The sequence below is a fragment of the Carettochelys insculpta genome, chromosome 1, assembly GCF_033958435.1.
Source record: "Carettochelys insculpta isolate YL-2023 chromosome 1, ASM3395843v1, whole genome shotgun sequence".
In the NCBI taxonomy this organism is placed as follows: domain Eukaryota; kingdom Metazoa; phylum Chordata; order Testudines; family Carettochelyidae; genus Carettochelys; species Carettochelys insculpta.
The window spans coordinates 61,105,262-61,123,292 of NC_134137.1; the positions used below are offsets into that span (position 1 = coordinate 61,105,262).

Consider the following 18,031-nt stretch of genomic DNA (forward strand, 5'->3'; position numbering starts at 1 on the left):
CAGAGAAAACTTAGCACCTTGAGCTCTCGGATGCTCACCCAGTAGATCAGTTAACCATGTGAACAGACACATTGGACTACTCACATGCTTACATTTAAATATAGGATTTAAGCACCTTTCTGAAAAGGCCTTATAGAGCAATAGTGTATTAGTTATAAAATTTGATGCCACATAAGATTAACATGCAGCTTGTTCAACAATGTTATCTTTTGACAGAAGATGTTCCTTCAAGCTTAGGGATACTTGTTCTAAGAATCACTTTTAAAAAAAATTTTAAAAAGTCTTTAAAAGCGGGATATGAAAAGTGATAGTCAAGCCTCATTACGGTCTTCATTTCTTCCTCTGACATCTTTTTACTGACATCTAGAGAAAAACAAACAAACAAGCATCAATCTGTTCAAATAAGAATAAATACATTTTATTTTCTCTTTCAAAAAATTAGAGAAAGCCACAATCAAACTTTGGGATACAAAAATCAGTGAACTTCCCTAAATTTCAAATCGGGAGCCAAGCTTTGCTATTTAAGCCCTCTTTTCCACAGAAAATAAAATAGCCAAATACCGATTACCACTTCCCGAATAAAAATACTTTTCTTATGTTACACTGACTATTACGTGGAAGACCCCCGAGAGCTAGCATTTCATAGCAGATATTTCACACACAGTGAGGTCACTGTTTGTAATATGTAATCTTCAAAAGTGCTAAGGAAAAAACTGGTCTAGCCTGAACAGCAGCAATAATAGGGAAAAATATGAGATTCTTACATAGAAGTTTTGCAAAGGCATGGTAATCCACAGGGAGGGGAAAAAAAAAAAGTAAAATCACATTTCTGTAACAATGCTGGCATATTGTTCTGTATTAAGCTACTCAAGCAAGAAATGCCACAGCAACACTTCATAATGACCATTCTGCTACTGCTGGCCTTTCATTGTTACAAAATTTAAAGTCTTATTGAGGTAGGAAGCATTATTTTGTGTTATGCTTGTGTAAGGCTTCATATTAAGGAAGTTTCAAAGTTGCTAAATTTATTTTGTTGTTTCCTAAATGGAAAGGAAAATTGTTCTTTTTAAACAAGAACGTGAAAGCTCTAATGCTTTTGGAAATGGTGTGGGGTTTTGGAATATATAAATTTCTGCTGGATCGAAGCCGTTCACTAATAAAATTACTATTGTTAAAAGTTACTGCATAGCTGACAGCTGACATTGAGATGTGACATATTAATGCAGAATGCATCTGTGTTCACAGGAAGAACTCCAGACTTGCCGTGGTGAGGAAGGATGAGTGTACAATTCCATGTACAGAAAATTGGTGCACTAGATAGAAGTCAAAATAGATACTTTCCATCTGCATCAGACGTGTTCTGTCTGTGACCCAAACCTCACCAATTCAGAAGCGTTAATTTGACCTGCCTTTTTAAGAGCAAAGTTCACAACTAACTTAACTGACATATGCCTTTGTATTTAAAACTGTATTTAATGGGACCTCTGACTTTTAAAACCTCATGCTGTGAAACCTAGAGTCAACATTTGCTTTAGAAATTCATTATCCATGCTTTTACCCTTTCCTATATCTCTGTCCTCAGCTTCTCCTATAATCTCTTCCCCTCTCATGGCTCCATCCAAGCTTTCCTCCTGATACCTCCTCTCATTCACTTCCAGCTCTGTGTTCTTCTTCTTCACTGCCTTTTAAATACTTGAAGCAGCCTTCCAGTTAACATAAATGAAGCCCTGGCACTATCTTTAAGATGCTTCTAAGCTATCAGACTGTGAAGCATTTCCGTTACAATAGGCATAAAAGTTTACTCCCTTCCCACTGCCCCCTGGCTGGGGAAGAGGCCAGGGCTGGCATGGTGCAGGGGAGCTCTGTCGAGGGGCTGAGCTGGGTCCTGTGCTGGGTGGGGATGGGGCTGGCACTGTGCAGGGCAGAGGGAGAACCATGGGGGATGTGGGGGAGGAGAGGCCTCCTACTGGCTGGAGGAGAGGCTAGGGACAGCACAGTGCATGGGCGGGGGTGGGGGCAAGGGGAGACATGGTAGAACCCTGCCCGGACAGACAGACAGACAGACAGACAGACAGACAGCAAAAATAACATATGATTATGGGACACACTGCTTTATGTTTAAAAAACTTAAGAACTCACAAGAATGTTTCCTACAAACTGTTCTTTAGTATTTCCATTTGGTGCCATGATGCTGGAAGTCACTTACACTACCAAGGATAGAACGTTTGCGAACGAATGACAAGGCAGTTCTCAAAAGAGTTGCTTAGACAAGAAGAACAAAGATCTCATGATATCTGACCTTAATTAGCAAAAGTTGTTTAGCTGACAAATACTGAGCCTACAGGCACACTACTATGAAATATCAACCTGCTCAGGGTTGATCTTCTGTGGTTTTCTTTCACACATGCATGAAATGGCACTTTCCGGGGTCAAAAACAACTCTGGAACTCCTCATAAGTGGTGAGGATTAAGGAAGGTTGATGGGATGAACGCTCCCATCGATCTTCTTCCATGTAAACAGCCATAGCCGTCAAGCAATGATAAATCGATTTTAGTTATGCAACTGTTGTAGCTAAAATTCCACATCAGTGCTCAAATGCTATAGAAACAGCCTGACTTCTGAATGATACAGAAATTTCTGTTGATGGGTCTGGTGAAAAAGTGCTGAAGATGGTTATAGACTGATAACTACTCTTAATTAAGTTATCAGAAGTTCATGGCTCTGTATAGGTTACTTTCTTGCAAGCCACCCATGTTCTGAAATTCACCTTTCCTATTGTTTCCTTCAATTTATTTCTAAAGCAGGGAACAAACATATACTATTACAGACTAAGGTGGAATTATATTGTACTTGCCTGTGAATTATTTCATAGACATTATGGCAGTCCTTTCATCTCAACTTCCTTACACAACAAAAGTTTAGGCATCCGAGAGTGCAATTTTTAAGAAGCATCTAAATAACTGAGAAGCAACATTTCAATTAAAAATCGAGGGCATTTGTGCTCTTGAAGCAAGACTGAGGTAAGCTTATTTACTGAAAAAATGCAGCCATAAGTCCACCAAAATGATCTGTGAATTTGTGTTGAGCTCACGGAATGCTTTGATTGAACTGGGGAAAAAAAAATTTGGTAAAGTCACTTCCACTCAACATGGAAAATTCTGTTTTGATTTCAGGCATTTCAGCAAAGAGTTTGATTCACAAAATGGCTCGGGAGGAGGTGTTGCTACCTCACTTGGAAGCCCTAGTTTAGTGGCCCATATGGAATGTGGGACCCTAGGTCCAATCTCCCCTCTGTATCTGATGCTGTAATCTTAAGATTCCCCAGCTGCAGGAAAGAATCCTAGGTCGTGGTATATGGGATATTCTGGTGTGTAGCTTTCTCGGTCTCTCCTGTTGAAGCTATTTTATTGATTGTAAAATATGAATAATCAAGGAGCAGTGAGAGGGAGACTACTGGCTGCAGGTTAGGGTACCCACCTTTTTCTCTTTTGCTTATTTGTATTACTTGAGATTAGGTCATTAGTATTCTTTAAAAATCTTTGTCTTGGTCCTTAAATAAAGATTTGGTTACTTATTTTGGTAAGAAACTATGATTCTTGGAAATGAACAGTGAAAGACAGATTTTTAGCAGATGTATCATATAACATTTCAGAGATGTTATAAATCCTCAGGAAGGTGTACAGGTGTGCACTCACGGAAATAATATAGGTTACGGCCCCACAGGTGTAAAAGTCACAGGCTGGGTGCAGTTGGCCTTGGTCAGCTGACTCAGGCTCACATGCTAAAAATCACTGTGTAGGTGTTTGAGTTCAGGCTGGAGCCGGAGCTCTGGGATCCTCAGAGGATAAAAGATTCCAGAGCTCAGGCTCCTGTCTGAGCCCAAATGTTTACAAAGCAATTTCTTAACCTTAGAGCCTGAGCCAGCTGACCTAGACCAGCCACAGATTTTTTATTCCTACCTCAAGTGCCACATCTTACCTGAAACTCAGCTTATTTTTATGAATACAGAAAACACAACAAACATTTGTTTAATAAATCAATTTATTATGCTATATTGTTATTTATTGCCCTCTCTCTCGTTACAACTAAATCAACATAGGAATTCTGACCGCAAAGATAATATGCTCTGAGCACCTCTGACATGTTTTGACCTATACTAATAAGGAAACTACAAGATGCTCTATTCTGACTTTATGCAACATGTAAATCTCAAATATAATCACACTCCCTAGATATAGAAATCCTGCTTCAGAATTCCCATCTGATAGATTAAATAAACCACCACAAAAAAACCAGAGGAATAGGGATACTTTAGAACAACAGTAACTACAAAAATAACTACTATACCAAATAAATTAGTTTGAATTTCAAATCTTTATTTTGTTGCTTTAGGCTTTGCACTAAAGAAAGCAGACATAGTTTTCATCCCAGTCTTGTCAACTTTGGCCAGAGCTTTCTGAGCTGCAGACATCTTGCTAGTCGTCTGTTAATAAAATGAGGTAAAAAAGAGGGGGAAAAAAGAAGTATTAGCGAGCAAGTCTACAGGAGAGGATGCTAATTTAGAAACTCATATGTACTGAAATCAAGTAAAGATTTGCTTGGTTTATCAACATACAGAAAGGAAAGACGATTTGGGATAAAACTGAAAGAAAAAACCTTATAGCACAATTTTGAAATTTTTCAATACAAAATAACTGTCCTGAATTATCAGAGAGGTAGCCGAGTTAGTCTGTATCTTCAAAAACAACAAGAAGTCCTGTGGCACCTTACAGACTAACAGATATTTTGGAGCATAAGCTTCTGTGGGCAAAGACCCAATTGTTTAACCTCAAAGACACAGAATGTTACGATGTCATGGAAGCAAAATCTCTCTCCCTCTTGCAGAAAGTATCCTAACTAAAATGCTTACTTTGGAATAAGCCTGGAGTATACAATTAACAGGAATAATGTATTCAGTATAATAGATGCATACTGTACTCTGACTCGATCTCATGATCAGCAGACTGAATTACAGTGTTGCATTACAGATGATGAATAATTCACACTGATTTACTATCAAAGTCTTAGAAGAGCAAAATAAATGGGAAAAGAGGAAAAGACACTAACAGTGAAAGAGTTAACCAAGATTTGAAAAGTCAGTGGAGGCTCCTGGGTCAGCTTCCTACAGATTGTTACACTGAAACCACATTGTGTGTCACGTTTTCTAGAGCTGACCTCTTTCCTTTCTTATATTTTAAAATACTATGCTTCACATCTCCAGGCATGTTCACCATTATGAAATCTTAGCCTTGACCTTTCCTTTTGATAGTCCCTCTACTGTAGGATTTCCCAATTTCACTAAATTTTGGTTCATCTATGAATGTTATGGACAGGATAACAATATGAGACTAAGAGTAAGATCATCCCATTACTTATGGTGCAAACAAAAGCACTGCCGAAGTACTTTAGAAGCATAGTACGTGGAACAAAACTCAAAAGCCAATTCATCCTTCTCAGATGCTCTTAACTACATATTTAGTTATTTCAGAAGTAAATACAATTTAATATTAAAGCTTTCTTCAATCCTTTTTGTATCTTTGTGCCAAAATTAAAAAACTGCACACACGTTGTACAGGAGTGAGGAAAAAAAATGGAGCTTTTGCATTATTTACCACATGAACTTAGGGGTGACTCCTGTACCTTCCTTTAAGGCTATGGAATGACTCCGATTGAAGAGGGTTTGTGGCTAAGCACAGAGGTGAACTGTGGGAGGAATGGATATGTCACGAGGACAACACACTGGCCATGGCTCCTGGAACAATAGAGGTGCAAAGAGCAGCAGGGGCTACAGCAGCATAGAATGAGCTTCCCAACCGACTAGACAATTTCTTTTTCTTTGGCATTCACAGAACTGCCCAACACCAAGCCTGGCAATTTAGGCTTGGCTGCAGAGAGAGGATCTATTACCTTCACATCTCTGCTGCTCCCCTGGGACTGACAAAATGATAGACTCCACTGGACTTCCCTGAAAACTTGCACTGAAGCTGGTAAATTAGGCAGCTTGGTATTGATTTGGGGTCTGGAGTGCATGGCTTATGAGGAAAAGCTGATGGATTTGGGGTTATTTAGTCTACCGAAAATAGTGAGAGGGGATTTCATAGCAGCCTTCAATTACATGAAGAGGGATCCCAAAGAGGATGGAGAGAGGGTATTCTCAGTAGTGACAGATGACAGTACGAGGTGCAATGGTCTCACGTTGAAATGGGGGAGGTCTAAGTTGTATATTAGGAAAAAAACCTATTTTACTAGGAGGGTGGTGAAGCACTAGAATGCAGTAGCAAGGGGTGGAGGTGATACTTCCATTTCTAGAAGTTTTTAAGTCTTGGCTTGACTAAGATGTTGAGTTGTACCTGACAAAAACATTCATTTTATATTTTCTTTTCTAAGAGGAACATTGCAAAAATGGGAACATCCCCTAAAACTGTCCGAGCGATAGAAGACGCTTTAACAAAATGCATACTCACAGAAAACACATACCTTTTTGTTCTTGAGATCACCGCTGTTAAATTTAGTATAGTCTTCTTCTGCTTCCACAGGTGCATCTGAGAATTTCCTTTTCTGAAATGTTAGAGTTATGAAGTTGCTCTGTCAACCACTACTGTGATGTACACATATCGAATGTTAAAGCTGAAAAGGCCTTTGTGCTTTCTGGTGTAAGCTAGGCAGTGAAACAACACAGAATATGAGGTAGCACCGGTAGACCTCTTTTTATAACAGTCCCTTCAAGGAAAGGAGGATAAATAGTATCTCTTCAATAGTCAGAGAAGTGTGTTAGTTTGTATGAAACATTTTCTTCTCTTCTGTCCATGTAAGACTGATTTATTGAATAATCACGTATAGATTTCCATTTCCATTTGCCTTTAATTTTTAATTCAGAGATTGTTTGATGCATCTTATGAATTTGTGCTCGAAAGTATTATCTATAGGCCAAGGAACAAGGGACAAAACTGAGTCTTCTTGGTCTCCTGGGGCTGGAAAGCACCAAATAATCTCTGCTTCAAGCAATGTCTAATCTGTTTGTTGTGTGGGACCTCTCTTGCGATTCCTACTTTCCACAATCTGGTAATGTTCATTTGTTGACTTATTTGATAGACGTTGACTTGTTTTTGCTCTATGACAAACTGTGCAAGTAGCAGTCTTGAAGGAATTCTGCAATTGTACTACGGCTCCAAACGCCACAGCTGCAGAATTCCCCAAAGGACTGATGTTGCTAACTATCCTTAACTACTACTGAAATCAATGGAACTCTGGGGAAATCAGAACTTCACATGATGAGGCCTTAATAGTGCAAGTTTCTTTGCTTGAGCTACATATGTTGGTATTTCACAAAATGCATTAAGTGCTTTGGCTATTTTATTTTAAGAGACAATTACCATTGTCTTAATATATTGTTAAACCTGAGCTGTGGCCTTTCTAGTTTCTATGCCAGCATGAGTGACACTACAAGTAAGTTCAATAGGAACCATTCCATTCTAAATCCCTATTTTTCAGTCTATTTATTGGCACTTGTGATCTCCCTTCCTGTGGCACAAAAACCGGGTCTGCATCTTAGATTTCTCAAGCCCTTAGGACCTGATCCAACAGCAGCCTTTTTTGAGTTCAGTCAGAACTGGAGCAGGCCCTTTGGGAGGTAGTACCCTTAAATGCTGCACTATAAGAACATTTTAAAATGACAACATAACAAAAATGATGATGTCCCTCTTTTGGAATCACTATGTTTTTAACTTTCAGTCAAGCTTCTTCAGTTCAGCTTAAATGATCTTTGTATTCTGTGTGGCTATGTACCACGAATTGTCAGCACCAGACTCCCTACCATGACAAAATACAGTGATTACAATACAAGTTGGCAGTTACAATTAGTGGGATGGTTGGCCTGTCACACTTCTCACTAAAACATGAACAGTTCAGACTTCCTCAAAATACTTTGTAATGAAAGAAAGGCTACTCACCGTAGTAACGGTGGTTCTTCGAGATGTGTCCCCATGGGTGCTCCACATTAGGTGTCGGGCTCGCCCGGCGCCGCAGATCGGATCTTCCAAGCAGTTTCTGCCGGACCGCGCGTGCGCCGGTGCGCACCGCTCCCTTGCGCGCTCCTGGCCACATGCGCGATCCGGTCCCCGCCAGTTCCTTGACCAACCGCCTCGGATGCTCCTGCAAAACACTAAACAGAGATCCGAAGCGGGGAGGATGGGCAGGTAGTGGAGCACCCATGGGGACACATCTCGAAGAACAACCGTTACTACGGTGAGTAACCTGTCTTTCTTCTTCGAGTCTCCCTGTGGGTGCTCCACATTAGGTGACTACCCAGCAGTAACCCAAGATAGGAGGTGGGTAATCGGATTATGTGCAGCTTGCCCCCAAGAGGACCGCTGTCGAGAGACGGGTATCCTCTTGGAACACCCTGAGAAGGGCGTAATGTTTGGCGAAGGTGTCATAGGATGACCAGGTCGCCGCTCTGCAAATGTCTTTTAGCGCAACGCCCTTGAAAAAGGCTGTTGATGCTGCCACCGCCCTAGTGGAATGAGCCCTGGGCGTAGCCAGTAAAGGAGTCTTTTTGAGTTCGTAGCACATTTTTATGCAGGATATGATGTGCTTCGAGATTCTCTGAGAAGAAAGACCTTCTCCTTTCGATTTGGGAGCGAGAGAGACTAGGAGTCTATCCGTTTTCCGGAAGGACTTGGTCCTGTCTATATAGAAGGCTAGCGCCCTCCTCACGTCCAGGAGGTGTAGGCGCGCCTCTTTGTTAGAGTTATGAGGCTTTGGATAAAAACGAGGGTAAAACAATAGGTTTGTTAATATGAAACTCAGAAGAAACTTTAGGAACAAAGGCTGGATGCAGCCGTATGGTTACCGCCTCCTTGGAAAAAACAGTGCAGGGTGGCGTTGCCATAACTGCCGCAAGCTTGCTCACCCTGCAAGCTGACGTGATTGCGAGAAGAAAGGTCGTCTTTATCGTAAGGAGGCGGAGGGAAACCGTGGCCAAAGGCTCGAACGGCGGTCCTGTTAGCGCATTAAGCACCAGGTCCAAGTTCCACGAAGGTGGAAGCGGTTTCCGAGGGGGTATAGGTTTACCAACCCTTTGAGGAACCTGGTAACCATGGGATGGTCGAACACTGTGTGCCCTTCTTCTTTGTGTCTGAACACCAAAATGGCGGCAAGGTGGACCTTTAACGAGGATAGTGAGAGTCCTCCTCTCTTGAGGTCCAGTAAATACTCTAATATTACAGGTATAGGCACCAAAAGGGGGGCTAGCTGTTTGGTAGAACACCATGCCGTGAAGCGAGTCCATTTCTGCTTGTAGGTCTTCCTGGTGGACGTCCTCCTGCTACTTTCTAGGACTTGTTGCACTTCCTCCGTACATGTGCTCTCTAGGGAGCTGAGCCATGGATTAACCACGCTTGTAGTCGCAGGCCTCGGGGGTGCGGATGCACTATGGACCCCTGGGCTTGCGTGAGCAGATCCGGCGCCACCGGAAGGGGCATCGGTGGATGGTCCGACATGCGCAGGAGTAGGGGGAACCATTGCTGTCGATCCCACGTTGGGACTATGAGGATCATTCGGGCTCCTTCCCTTCTGGCTTTCTGCAAGACTCTGTGGATCAGCACTGTGGGAGGAAAGGCGTAAAGCAGGGGGCCCCTCCAGGAGATCACGAATGCGTCCCCCAGGGACCACGTCTCAGCCCTACCCTGGAGCAGAATAGAGGGCACTTCTTGTCGTGTTGAGTGGCAAACAGGTCTATCTGGGGAAAACCCCATGCGTGAAAAATCGGTCGTAGCAGATCGGGGCGGATCTGCCACTCGTACGTGAGTGCGAAACGCCTGCTCAGCTGGTCTGCCTTCACATTGTGAGCGCCTGGTAAGTACGAGGCTTTCGCGGTTATATTGTTGGCGATGCACCAGTTCCACAACCGGACTGCTTCCGCACATAAGGCACGGGACCGAGCTCCTCCTTGCCGATTTATATAAAACATGGTGGAGGTATTGTCTGTACTGATCCCGACTACTTTGCCTTGTATATGGTCTCGAAAGTGTCTGCAGGCGTTGAACACTGCTCTGAGCTCCAGTATATTTATGTGCAGTGACTGCTCCGTGGAGGACCACAGCCCTTGCGTCACCTCTTCGCCCATGTGTGCTCCCCACCCTATGAGGGAGGCATCTGTAGTAAGAAAAACCGATATTTGTGGTTGGTGGAAGGGTACCCCTGTTAGCAAGTTCTTGGGGTTTACCCACCATTGCAGGGATTTGTACACCTCTGTTGTGGGCGACCCCACCCTGTGAACGGTGTGTGCTGCCGGTTTGTATACGCTCGCCAGCCAGTGCTGCATGCTGCGCATGTGTAACCTGGCGTTCTGTACTATGAACGTCGCTGCTGCCATGTGGCCCAGCAGCTGTAAGCACGTCAGGACCGGCACCGTAGGGCTGAAGGAGATGACTTGCACGAGGGAGTCGATGGCCCGAAAGCGTGTCTCTGGTAGATACACTCTCGCTGTAATAGAATTTACGCGTGCCCCTATGAACTCTATGTCCTGTGTGGAGTCCATCTTTGATTTTGCCAGATTGATAACCAGGCTGAGCGAAGAGAATGTGCCTGCTGTGACGCGTATCATGCGTAGTACCTCCTCCTTCGAGGCCCCTTTGAGTAGGCAGTCGTCCAGATATGGGAATATAAATACCGCGTCTGTGCAGGTAGGCTGACACCACTGCCAAGGTCTTGGTGAAGACTCTGGGGGCCAAGGAGAGGCCAAACGGTAGGACCTTGTATTGAAAATGTTCTTTGCCTACCATGAACCGGAGGAATCGTCGGTGAGCCAGATGGATAGTTATGTGAAAATACGCGTCTTGTAAGTCGAGGGCTGCGAACCAATCTCCATCGTCTAGTGCCGTAAGGATGGAGGCGATTGTGATCATCCGAAAGCGTTGCTTGCGCAGGTACCGGTTGAGGCCTCGAAGATCTAAGATGGGCCTCCAGCCTCCTGTCTTCTTCTCTGTGAGGAAGTACCTCGAGTAGAACCCTTTCCCTTGCAGTTGCTCCGGCCCTCTTTCCACTGCCCCTATGAGCATGAGATGGTCTACCTCCTGCTTGAGCCTCGCTACGTGGAGGCCTCCTGGAGGTGGGGCCTGGGTGGAGGTTGTGGCGGTGGGAGCGACTGGAAGGGGATGGCGTACCCCGTGGCTATGATCTCCAGCACCCATTTGTCTGTGGTGAACCTTTGCCACTGGTTGTAGAATGGTCGGAGGCGATGGTGGAATAACCGCTTCGGATGACCTTGTGCGATGGTAGTGATGGCACAGCCCTGGATCTGTGTGTCAAACTTGTGGCCTTTGGCCCTGCCCCGAGGACGCACGGCTCTGTTGGGAACGTCGCCTGGGAGTTCTGTACTGCTGGTGCTATTGATGTCGCCCTTGCTCATAACCCCTGTGGTACTGGGGACACTGTTGCTGGTACTGGTACCGTCTTTGTTGAGGGTAGTACTTTTTCTTTCTGTATGGAGGGGTGTAAATCCCCAGGGTCCTAAGTGTGGCTCTTGAATCTTTACTGGAATGAAGGACCGAGTCAGTTGATTCAGCAAACAGCTTCTGCGAGTCGAAGGGAAGATCGACTATCTTTGCCTGCAGATCCCTCGGTATACCCGAAGTCTGGAGCCAGGACTCCCTTCGCATCACCACTGCCATAGCTGTGGAGCGTGCTGCTGTGTCTGCAACATCCAGGGCGATCTGAACTCCCGTCCTCGAGGCCGTGTAGCCTTCTTGCACGATGGCCTTGAGCACCGGTTTCTTGTCCTCTGGAAGCGAGTCCATGAGGGAGGTTAACCTACTGTAGTTGTCAAAATTGTGGTTCGCTAGATGCGCTGCGTAATTTGTCATTCGCAACAGTAGTGTGGAGGAGGAGTAGACCTTTCTGCTGAACAGCTCTAGCTTCTTGGCATCTTTGTCTGTTCCCCGTCTTGAATTGAGATGTCTTTGATCTTTGTTGCGACGACTCTACCACCAAGGAATTTGGTTGTGGGTGGCTGAACAGGAACTCCATGCCCTTCGCCGGCACGAAGTATTTCTTGTCCGCTCTCTTGTGGACAGGCGGAATAGTCGCAGGGGTCTGCCATATCATAGTGGCGGACTCCAAGATTGCTTCGTCAAGCAGTATTGCTATTTTGGAGGAGGCCGGAGGTCTCAGATTTTTGAGGAGCTTATGGTGTTTCTCTTGCACCTCTGCTGTCCGGATGCCTTGCGTGAAGGCCACCCTTTTAAACAGCTCTTGAAACTGTTTGAGATCGTCCGGAGGATGGACGTCCCCCGGGGCCGTAGCCTCGTCCAGGGAGGAGAGAGAGGAACCACTAGGATATGCCTCTCTGGACCCTTCCGGTTCCTGTTGTGATGGTACATCCGCTCGCTGGAAGCTTGCGAGGGAAAATCTCGTGGTTCCATAACCAGTTCCCCCTGAGATACTTGAGTCTCTGTCCCCGTTCGCGATTGCCCTCGGGGATACGGGACTGTCTGTGGGGATCTTTCCCTGGTAGACTGCCGGTGGTGTCTATGCCCCGCGTGATAGGGACGACCATGGCAGCATGGGCACTGTTCTTGGGAAGGTGACCTGGACCACTCCCTTGGTGCATACCCCCTGCGTCTGGGGGAGCGAGATCGTCAAGAGACCTGGGACACTGGAGAGTGTGATTTGTGATAGTAATCCAGCGGCTCAAACCCTAAGAAGGGTGAAGGTGGTCCCAGACAGGGCAAGGCTGGTTGTAAAAATGGAGACGGGGGCTCCGGGTAGGCTAGGGGGGACCCCTGCCTTCTAGTTGGAGTCTGCAGCATGAGCGGAGGGCTGAGAGAAAGCAACTCTGCAGCCCTCTCTGGAGAGGGGCTGCGGTGCCTTGTTTTCTGTGCAGCCTTCCCCCTCCCTTGAGTGGGTGGCTCCGCCCCCTGACGTGCAGGGAATCTCGGCCCCGTCCGCCTGCGTGCTCTGCACCGCCGGTTCCCCGGGGGTTGGTGCCGCTGTCTGCGGTGCCGACGGTACCGGCGCTTGTTTAGCCGCCGCCCTGCCTGCAGTGCGGGGCGGCTGTTTGATTATCGGAGGCTGAGCCGCCTCCACGTGGCTCTCCACGCCACCGCCGATCAGCTGTTGCTGCAGCTGGGGGCTGTGCGCTCCTCCCGTCCCGCTCGCTGTTGCTGCCGGCAGGGATCGGGCTGGGGAGACTTTCCTCCGTTTTTGCGCTGATGGGGTGAGGAAGGCAGCTTTCCTTTTATGGGCCCCGGAGGGTCCCTCCTGCTGCGGCCGCTCCGGCACGTCTGGCTGGAGGGCCTTGTCGAAGAGCAGCATTTTAAGCTGCATCTCCCTGTCCCTCCTTGCTCTGGCTGTTAATTTTGCACAGAAGGAGCATTTCTGCGTGACATGGGACTCCCCAAGGCACCTTATGCAGTGACTGTGCCCATTGGACGCTGGCATTGCCTCTCAGCAAGACTCACATTTCTTGAATCCTGAAGAGGACATTGTTGGTGAGTCTTTTAGTTGTTAATGGGGTACTTAGCACCTTCTCTGTGCTGTTTTCCCCCTCTCCAATAGCCTGCCGCGGCAGGAGGGCTAATGGTTCTAGGCTCCTGGCCTCCGGTGCTCCGCTTGTTACTAGGACCGGACTGAATTCCGTCCCGCTTGTTGTTTCTTAGTTTTTTTTTTTGTTTGCTTGTTTGTTTTTGAAAATAACAACTGGCTAACTTAACAATAGACTAAGAACTTGAAAACTTTAAAGAAAACAGCTAAAACCATTGAATACGCTAACTTGGCCGTAGCCTAGTCGGATTCCGTCTGCAGCCGACGGCGGTTAAGAGGAACTGGCGGGGACCGGATCGCGCACGTGGCCAGGAGCGTGCAAGGGAGTGGCGCGCACCGGCGCATGTGCGGTCCAGCAGAAACTGCTTGGAAGATCTGATCTGAGGCGCCGGGCGAGCCCGACACCTAATGTGGAGCACCCACGGGGACACTCGAAGAAGAACAAACTTTTTAATATGCCTCAGCTAAAGGACATTTATAGCTATCTCCAAAGCTCCTGTTTTCTACCCCTTTAGAGATTTATTTTAGATTTTTATTTAAACAAGCAATTGCTTTGTACTAATCAGAGATACATATCAGATCTGTCTTGATTTGTAGGAACCATACATTTTGTCCTTACAAACAAACATCTTGTTTTACAAAAGAGAAATTTTAAAATAAGCTAAAATAAAATATTTAAAGGAAATCACATTTAATCTAATTTATTCCTTGCTCTTCTGAACCAGAGAGATAAAACACATTAAAGTGGCATTTTAGGCCTTGAACCCACAAAGATTCCCATGCGCGCGCAATGGAAATAAATGGGACTGCAGACATTTTTCACAAACTATTGAAAAAAATTCTGAAAATGGCTTTAGCTGTAATCACACTGCTGATCATTTTTATAAATCACTAGACCTTTTTAAATACAGCTTCTCAGCACTATGCAAATTGCATGGTAGACATTCATAAACGCTGTAAAATCCACACTATTCAAATGATCAGAGTGAGCGTAGAACCTAATGACTATTACCTGGCTCAACACAGAACCAGCCGAACAAATTGTGGCCACAGTTACTTCCACATAGTTGGACTGGTTTAACTTAAACGAAAAAGACACACGAGGTTATATAGCTCCATTAACCTGTCAATAAGGGATCCTCAATGCATTTTTTATTTTTCGTTAAAAACCAGGAAAAAAATTCCTCCTGTTTTTTTGCCTAGCTACAAAGCTGACTGAAATTTTGATGAATAAAAAATAGAAAAATATTTGGCAACATTTTGGCTGTGGCCACACTAGCCCCTCCTTTCGGAGAGGCTATGGTAATATTGTACTTCGAGATATGCTAAGGAGGCGCTGCCATGAACACACAGCACCTCATTAGCATAATGGCAGCCACATGCACTTTGAAACTGCTGATTTCGAAATGCAGCCACCCGTGTAGCCAGGGACCCTTTCAAAACGACCCTCTGATTTCAAAAGCTCCTTATTCCCATCCAGTTTTGGGAAGAAGGGGCTTTTGAAATCAGGGGTCCTTTTCTAAAGGCCCCCTGGCTACACGGGCAGCGTGCATTTCGAAACTTGCAGTTTCAAAGCGCGCACGGTTGCAATTATGCTAATCAGGTGCTGCATATTCATGGCACCACCTCATTAGCATATCCCAAAGTGCCATATTACCATAGCCCTCCAAAAGGACGGGCTAGTGTGACCATAGCCTTTGGTCCCCTATATTTCTGATTAGCGCTACAACAAGGCAGATTTGCTCCTTACTGAGTATTATTAATACAGTAAAACCTTCATTATCCAGCATCCCTTGGGAACCAGAGATGACAGATTTAAAAAGTGTGCCGATTACTGGAGCTGGGGCTGGCAGCAGTCCTATTCTGTCCCCTGGCAGAGCAGCAGGCAGCCAGTTAACTGAATGTGCCAGTTGTCCGAGTGTCACATAACAGCTTTTACTGTACTTTGTTCAGTCTAGTTTTAATTGTCTCAAATACTTGAGAGATTAATCCACAACATATTAGATATCATCAAGAAGTTTTACTGGTATTCTATGGGTTGAACCTCTCTAGCCAGGCACACACTCGTCTGGTAACATTCATAATTTGGCATGATTTTAGTTAGCCACATGACCATGTATCATGGGTGTGGCCAAGTTTATCATGGTCCTACAAAGTTTGTTTATAGACACCAGTCCTGGCTCTCAGTGTTCCATGCTGTTTAGCTGTAATTTACCCTGAAATGTCTTCTAAGAGCCCAGTAAGCAGTGGAAGGGTTGGTAATGCTGCTAGACAATTTTGACCTCCCGTGGTCCAGCAAATTCTCTTGCTCAGCATTGGTCAGATCCCAAGGACGCTACACTATAGAGGTTCAACCTGTACCATAATGGTTTTCCTATCTTAACATTTTCCTACCTTTGGAGGGGGGTCTGCTTCTGGACTTGTAACCTCTGCAAGCCTTCAAAATAAAAGATTTTAAGTTATAGTTTTTATATAGAAACAAATCAATATATTGGAATAGCTTTTCAATATGAACTTTAGACTACATTCCTCTCCCACAAAGGCTGAATCAATGCTAATCCCATCAATCAACTGCAAAATATTTTCCACTTCCCTTCATATTACTTTTATTACACACTAATGATGTGTGCCAAGTTTTCAAAAGATGTGGCTAGTGGGGTGCCCATTAGTTTTAATCATCTTAGGTGACAAATGAACAGGGCCTGAGTTTCAGAAAGTGCTGAGCAAACACTCATTGAAAATCAGGCCCCTTTAAAGGAGTTTTGAGTTAGACACAATTGACGAAAACCTAGATCACGAGTTACTTCTGAAAAGCTTGGCTATGATTTGTGAAAGGCTACTTTATGGGCATTTTACACTTCTAAAGGGTAAACTCTTACAGGATGAACTTCCCTGGTCAGGCACTCTCAGGACCAGGGCATCTGTGGTGCTCCAGAAGCTCTGGGAGGGCAGAGGAATCACTGCTAAGCAGGATCTGGAAATGGGATCTGGCTTTTCCCAGTGACTGTTCCAGCCCTGGAGCATCCATGGATGTTACCAGAGGAAGGAGGTCTGGATTATAGAGGTTCAATCTTTATATTCCTAGGCCCTGATCCTATAAATATGCTGCATGCAAACTACATATGGACAGAGCCCCTGTGAAGCACCAGGGGATGCCACAGTCTTTTTACAAACAATGAAGTTCAAGATCAGGGCCCTAACCTAGGATTACCATCTGAATTCACATGATACAACATAGGTTAAACTTTAAATTAAATCGCTGAAAAGACTGGTTGGGAATAGAGACAGGAATTTATTTATTGAGGATGGAGAGGCAGCATGGCTTACTAGACAGAGCACTGCAATGGAAACCAGGGGTTCTGGGTCCTATTCTGGGCACTACAACTAGCCTGCTGGGTGACTTGAAAAAGTCACTTCACCTTTCTGTATCTTAAAATGAGGACAAGGACATCAACTTTTAAAAAGCATTTTGAGGTTTATGCATAAGAACCACTATAAAACATCTAGGTATTGTTATTATAATTATTAGTACATTTCTACTCACAAGACACAAGGAGCGGTCAAGATCCCTCCCATCTATTGAGATGAAGACTGATGCAAATAATTAATTTAGCTTCTCTGCAATGGATCTGTCTTCTTTAAGTGTTCCTCTAGGACCCTGAACCCTCAGTTGTTTGGCAGGATTCCTATTTCAGATGTATTTATTTATTTATTTGCTACTGGATTGTGTATATTTTGCTGAGTGCTTTTCAAATTCTTTTTTGGCCTGCCTAAATATACTCTTACATTTGACTTGTCAGAGTTTGTTCTTTTCTATTTTCTTCAGTAGGATTTGACTTCCTGCTCCTCTCTCCCTGCCTGCCTCAGATATTAAATAAGTGGCAAATAAACTATCTGCATCATTTACTGTAACTTGATGGTCAAAGCTACAGTATTCAATAGAAAAGTTAATTTGCAGAACAGTGTGTGTCACATAAAGCTAAAAAATAAAACAATACTTACTGTAAGTACTTAGATAACTCCACACTCAGACCTTCAGGAATGTATTCAGATATTAAACCATGGGCATATCGTACATAGTCCTCTGAAAGTTTAAAAAAAATGTGATTTGGGGAACAGAAAGAGTGCATCCATGTTATATAGTCACAGGACTGCTTTCCAATTTATGTCTCTGTATGTCAGTGTAGTCCAAGATCAAGTAATGCTAAGGAACAACTAACAGGCACATTGTGACATTTGTCTTTGTTGACCAGTTTATTACAGGACACTTGTAGGTTTAATTAAAAAGCGAGTAATTACTACGTTTACTTTGTCAACACAACTGTTATTAATCTCTGTGGTGTGTACTTTACAAAACCTGCTTGATTTTTTGAGAGCACGAAATGTATTTTTTCTGTACAATTAAAAAAATTCTGCAGAAGTAAAAAGCTGACTCAACAAAATGTATAA

The 18,031-nt window shown here is 44.4% G+C and overlaps 1 protein-coding gene across 1 annotated transcript in view; it reads right to left on the minus strand.

Moving 5' to 3' along the window:
- Positions 1-4,076: 4,076 nt before the first annotated feature.
- RNASEH2B (ribonuclease H2 subunit B) overlaps positions 4,077-18,031 on the minus strand; it is a 67,700-nt gene continuing 53,745 nt past the window's right edge. Inside the window, 4 exon segments of the mRNA XM_074982685.1 lie at positions 4,077-4,484; positions 6,518-6,598; positions 15,977-16,019; positions 17,585-17,666. Coding sequence (XP_074838786.1) covers positions 4,377-4,484; positions 6,518-6,598; positions 15,977-16,019; positions 17,585-17,666 — 314 coding nt within the window. The 3' untranslated portion in view covers positions 4,077-4,376.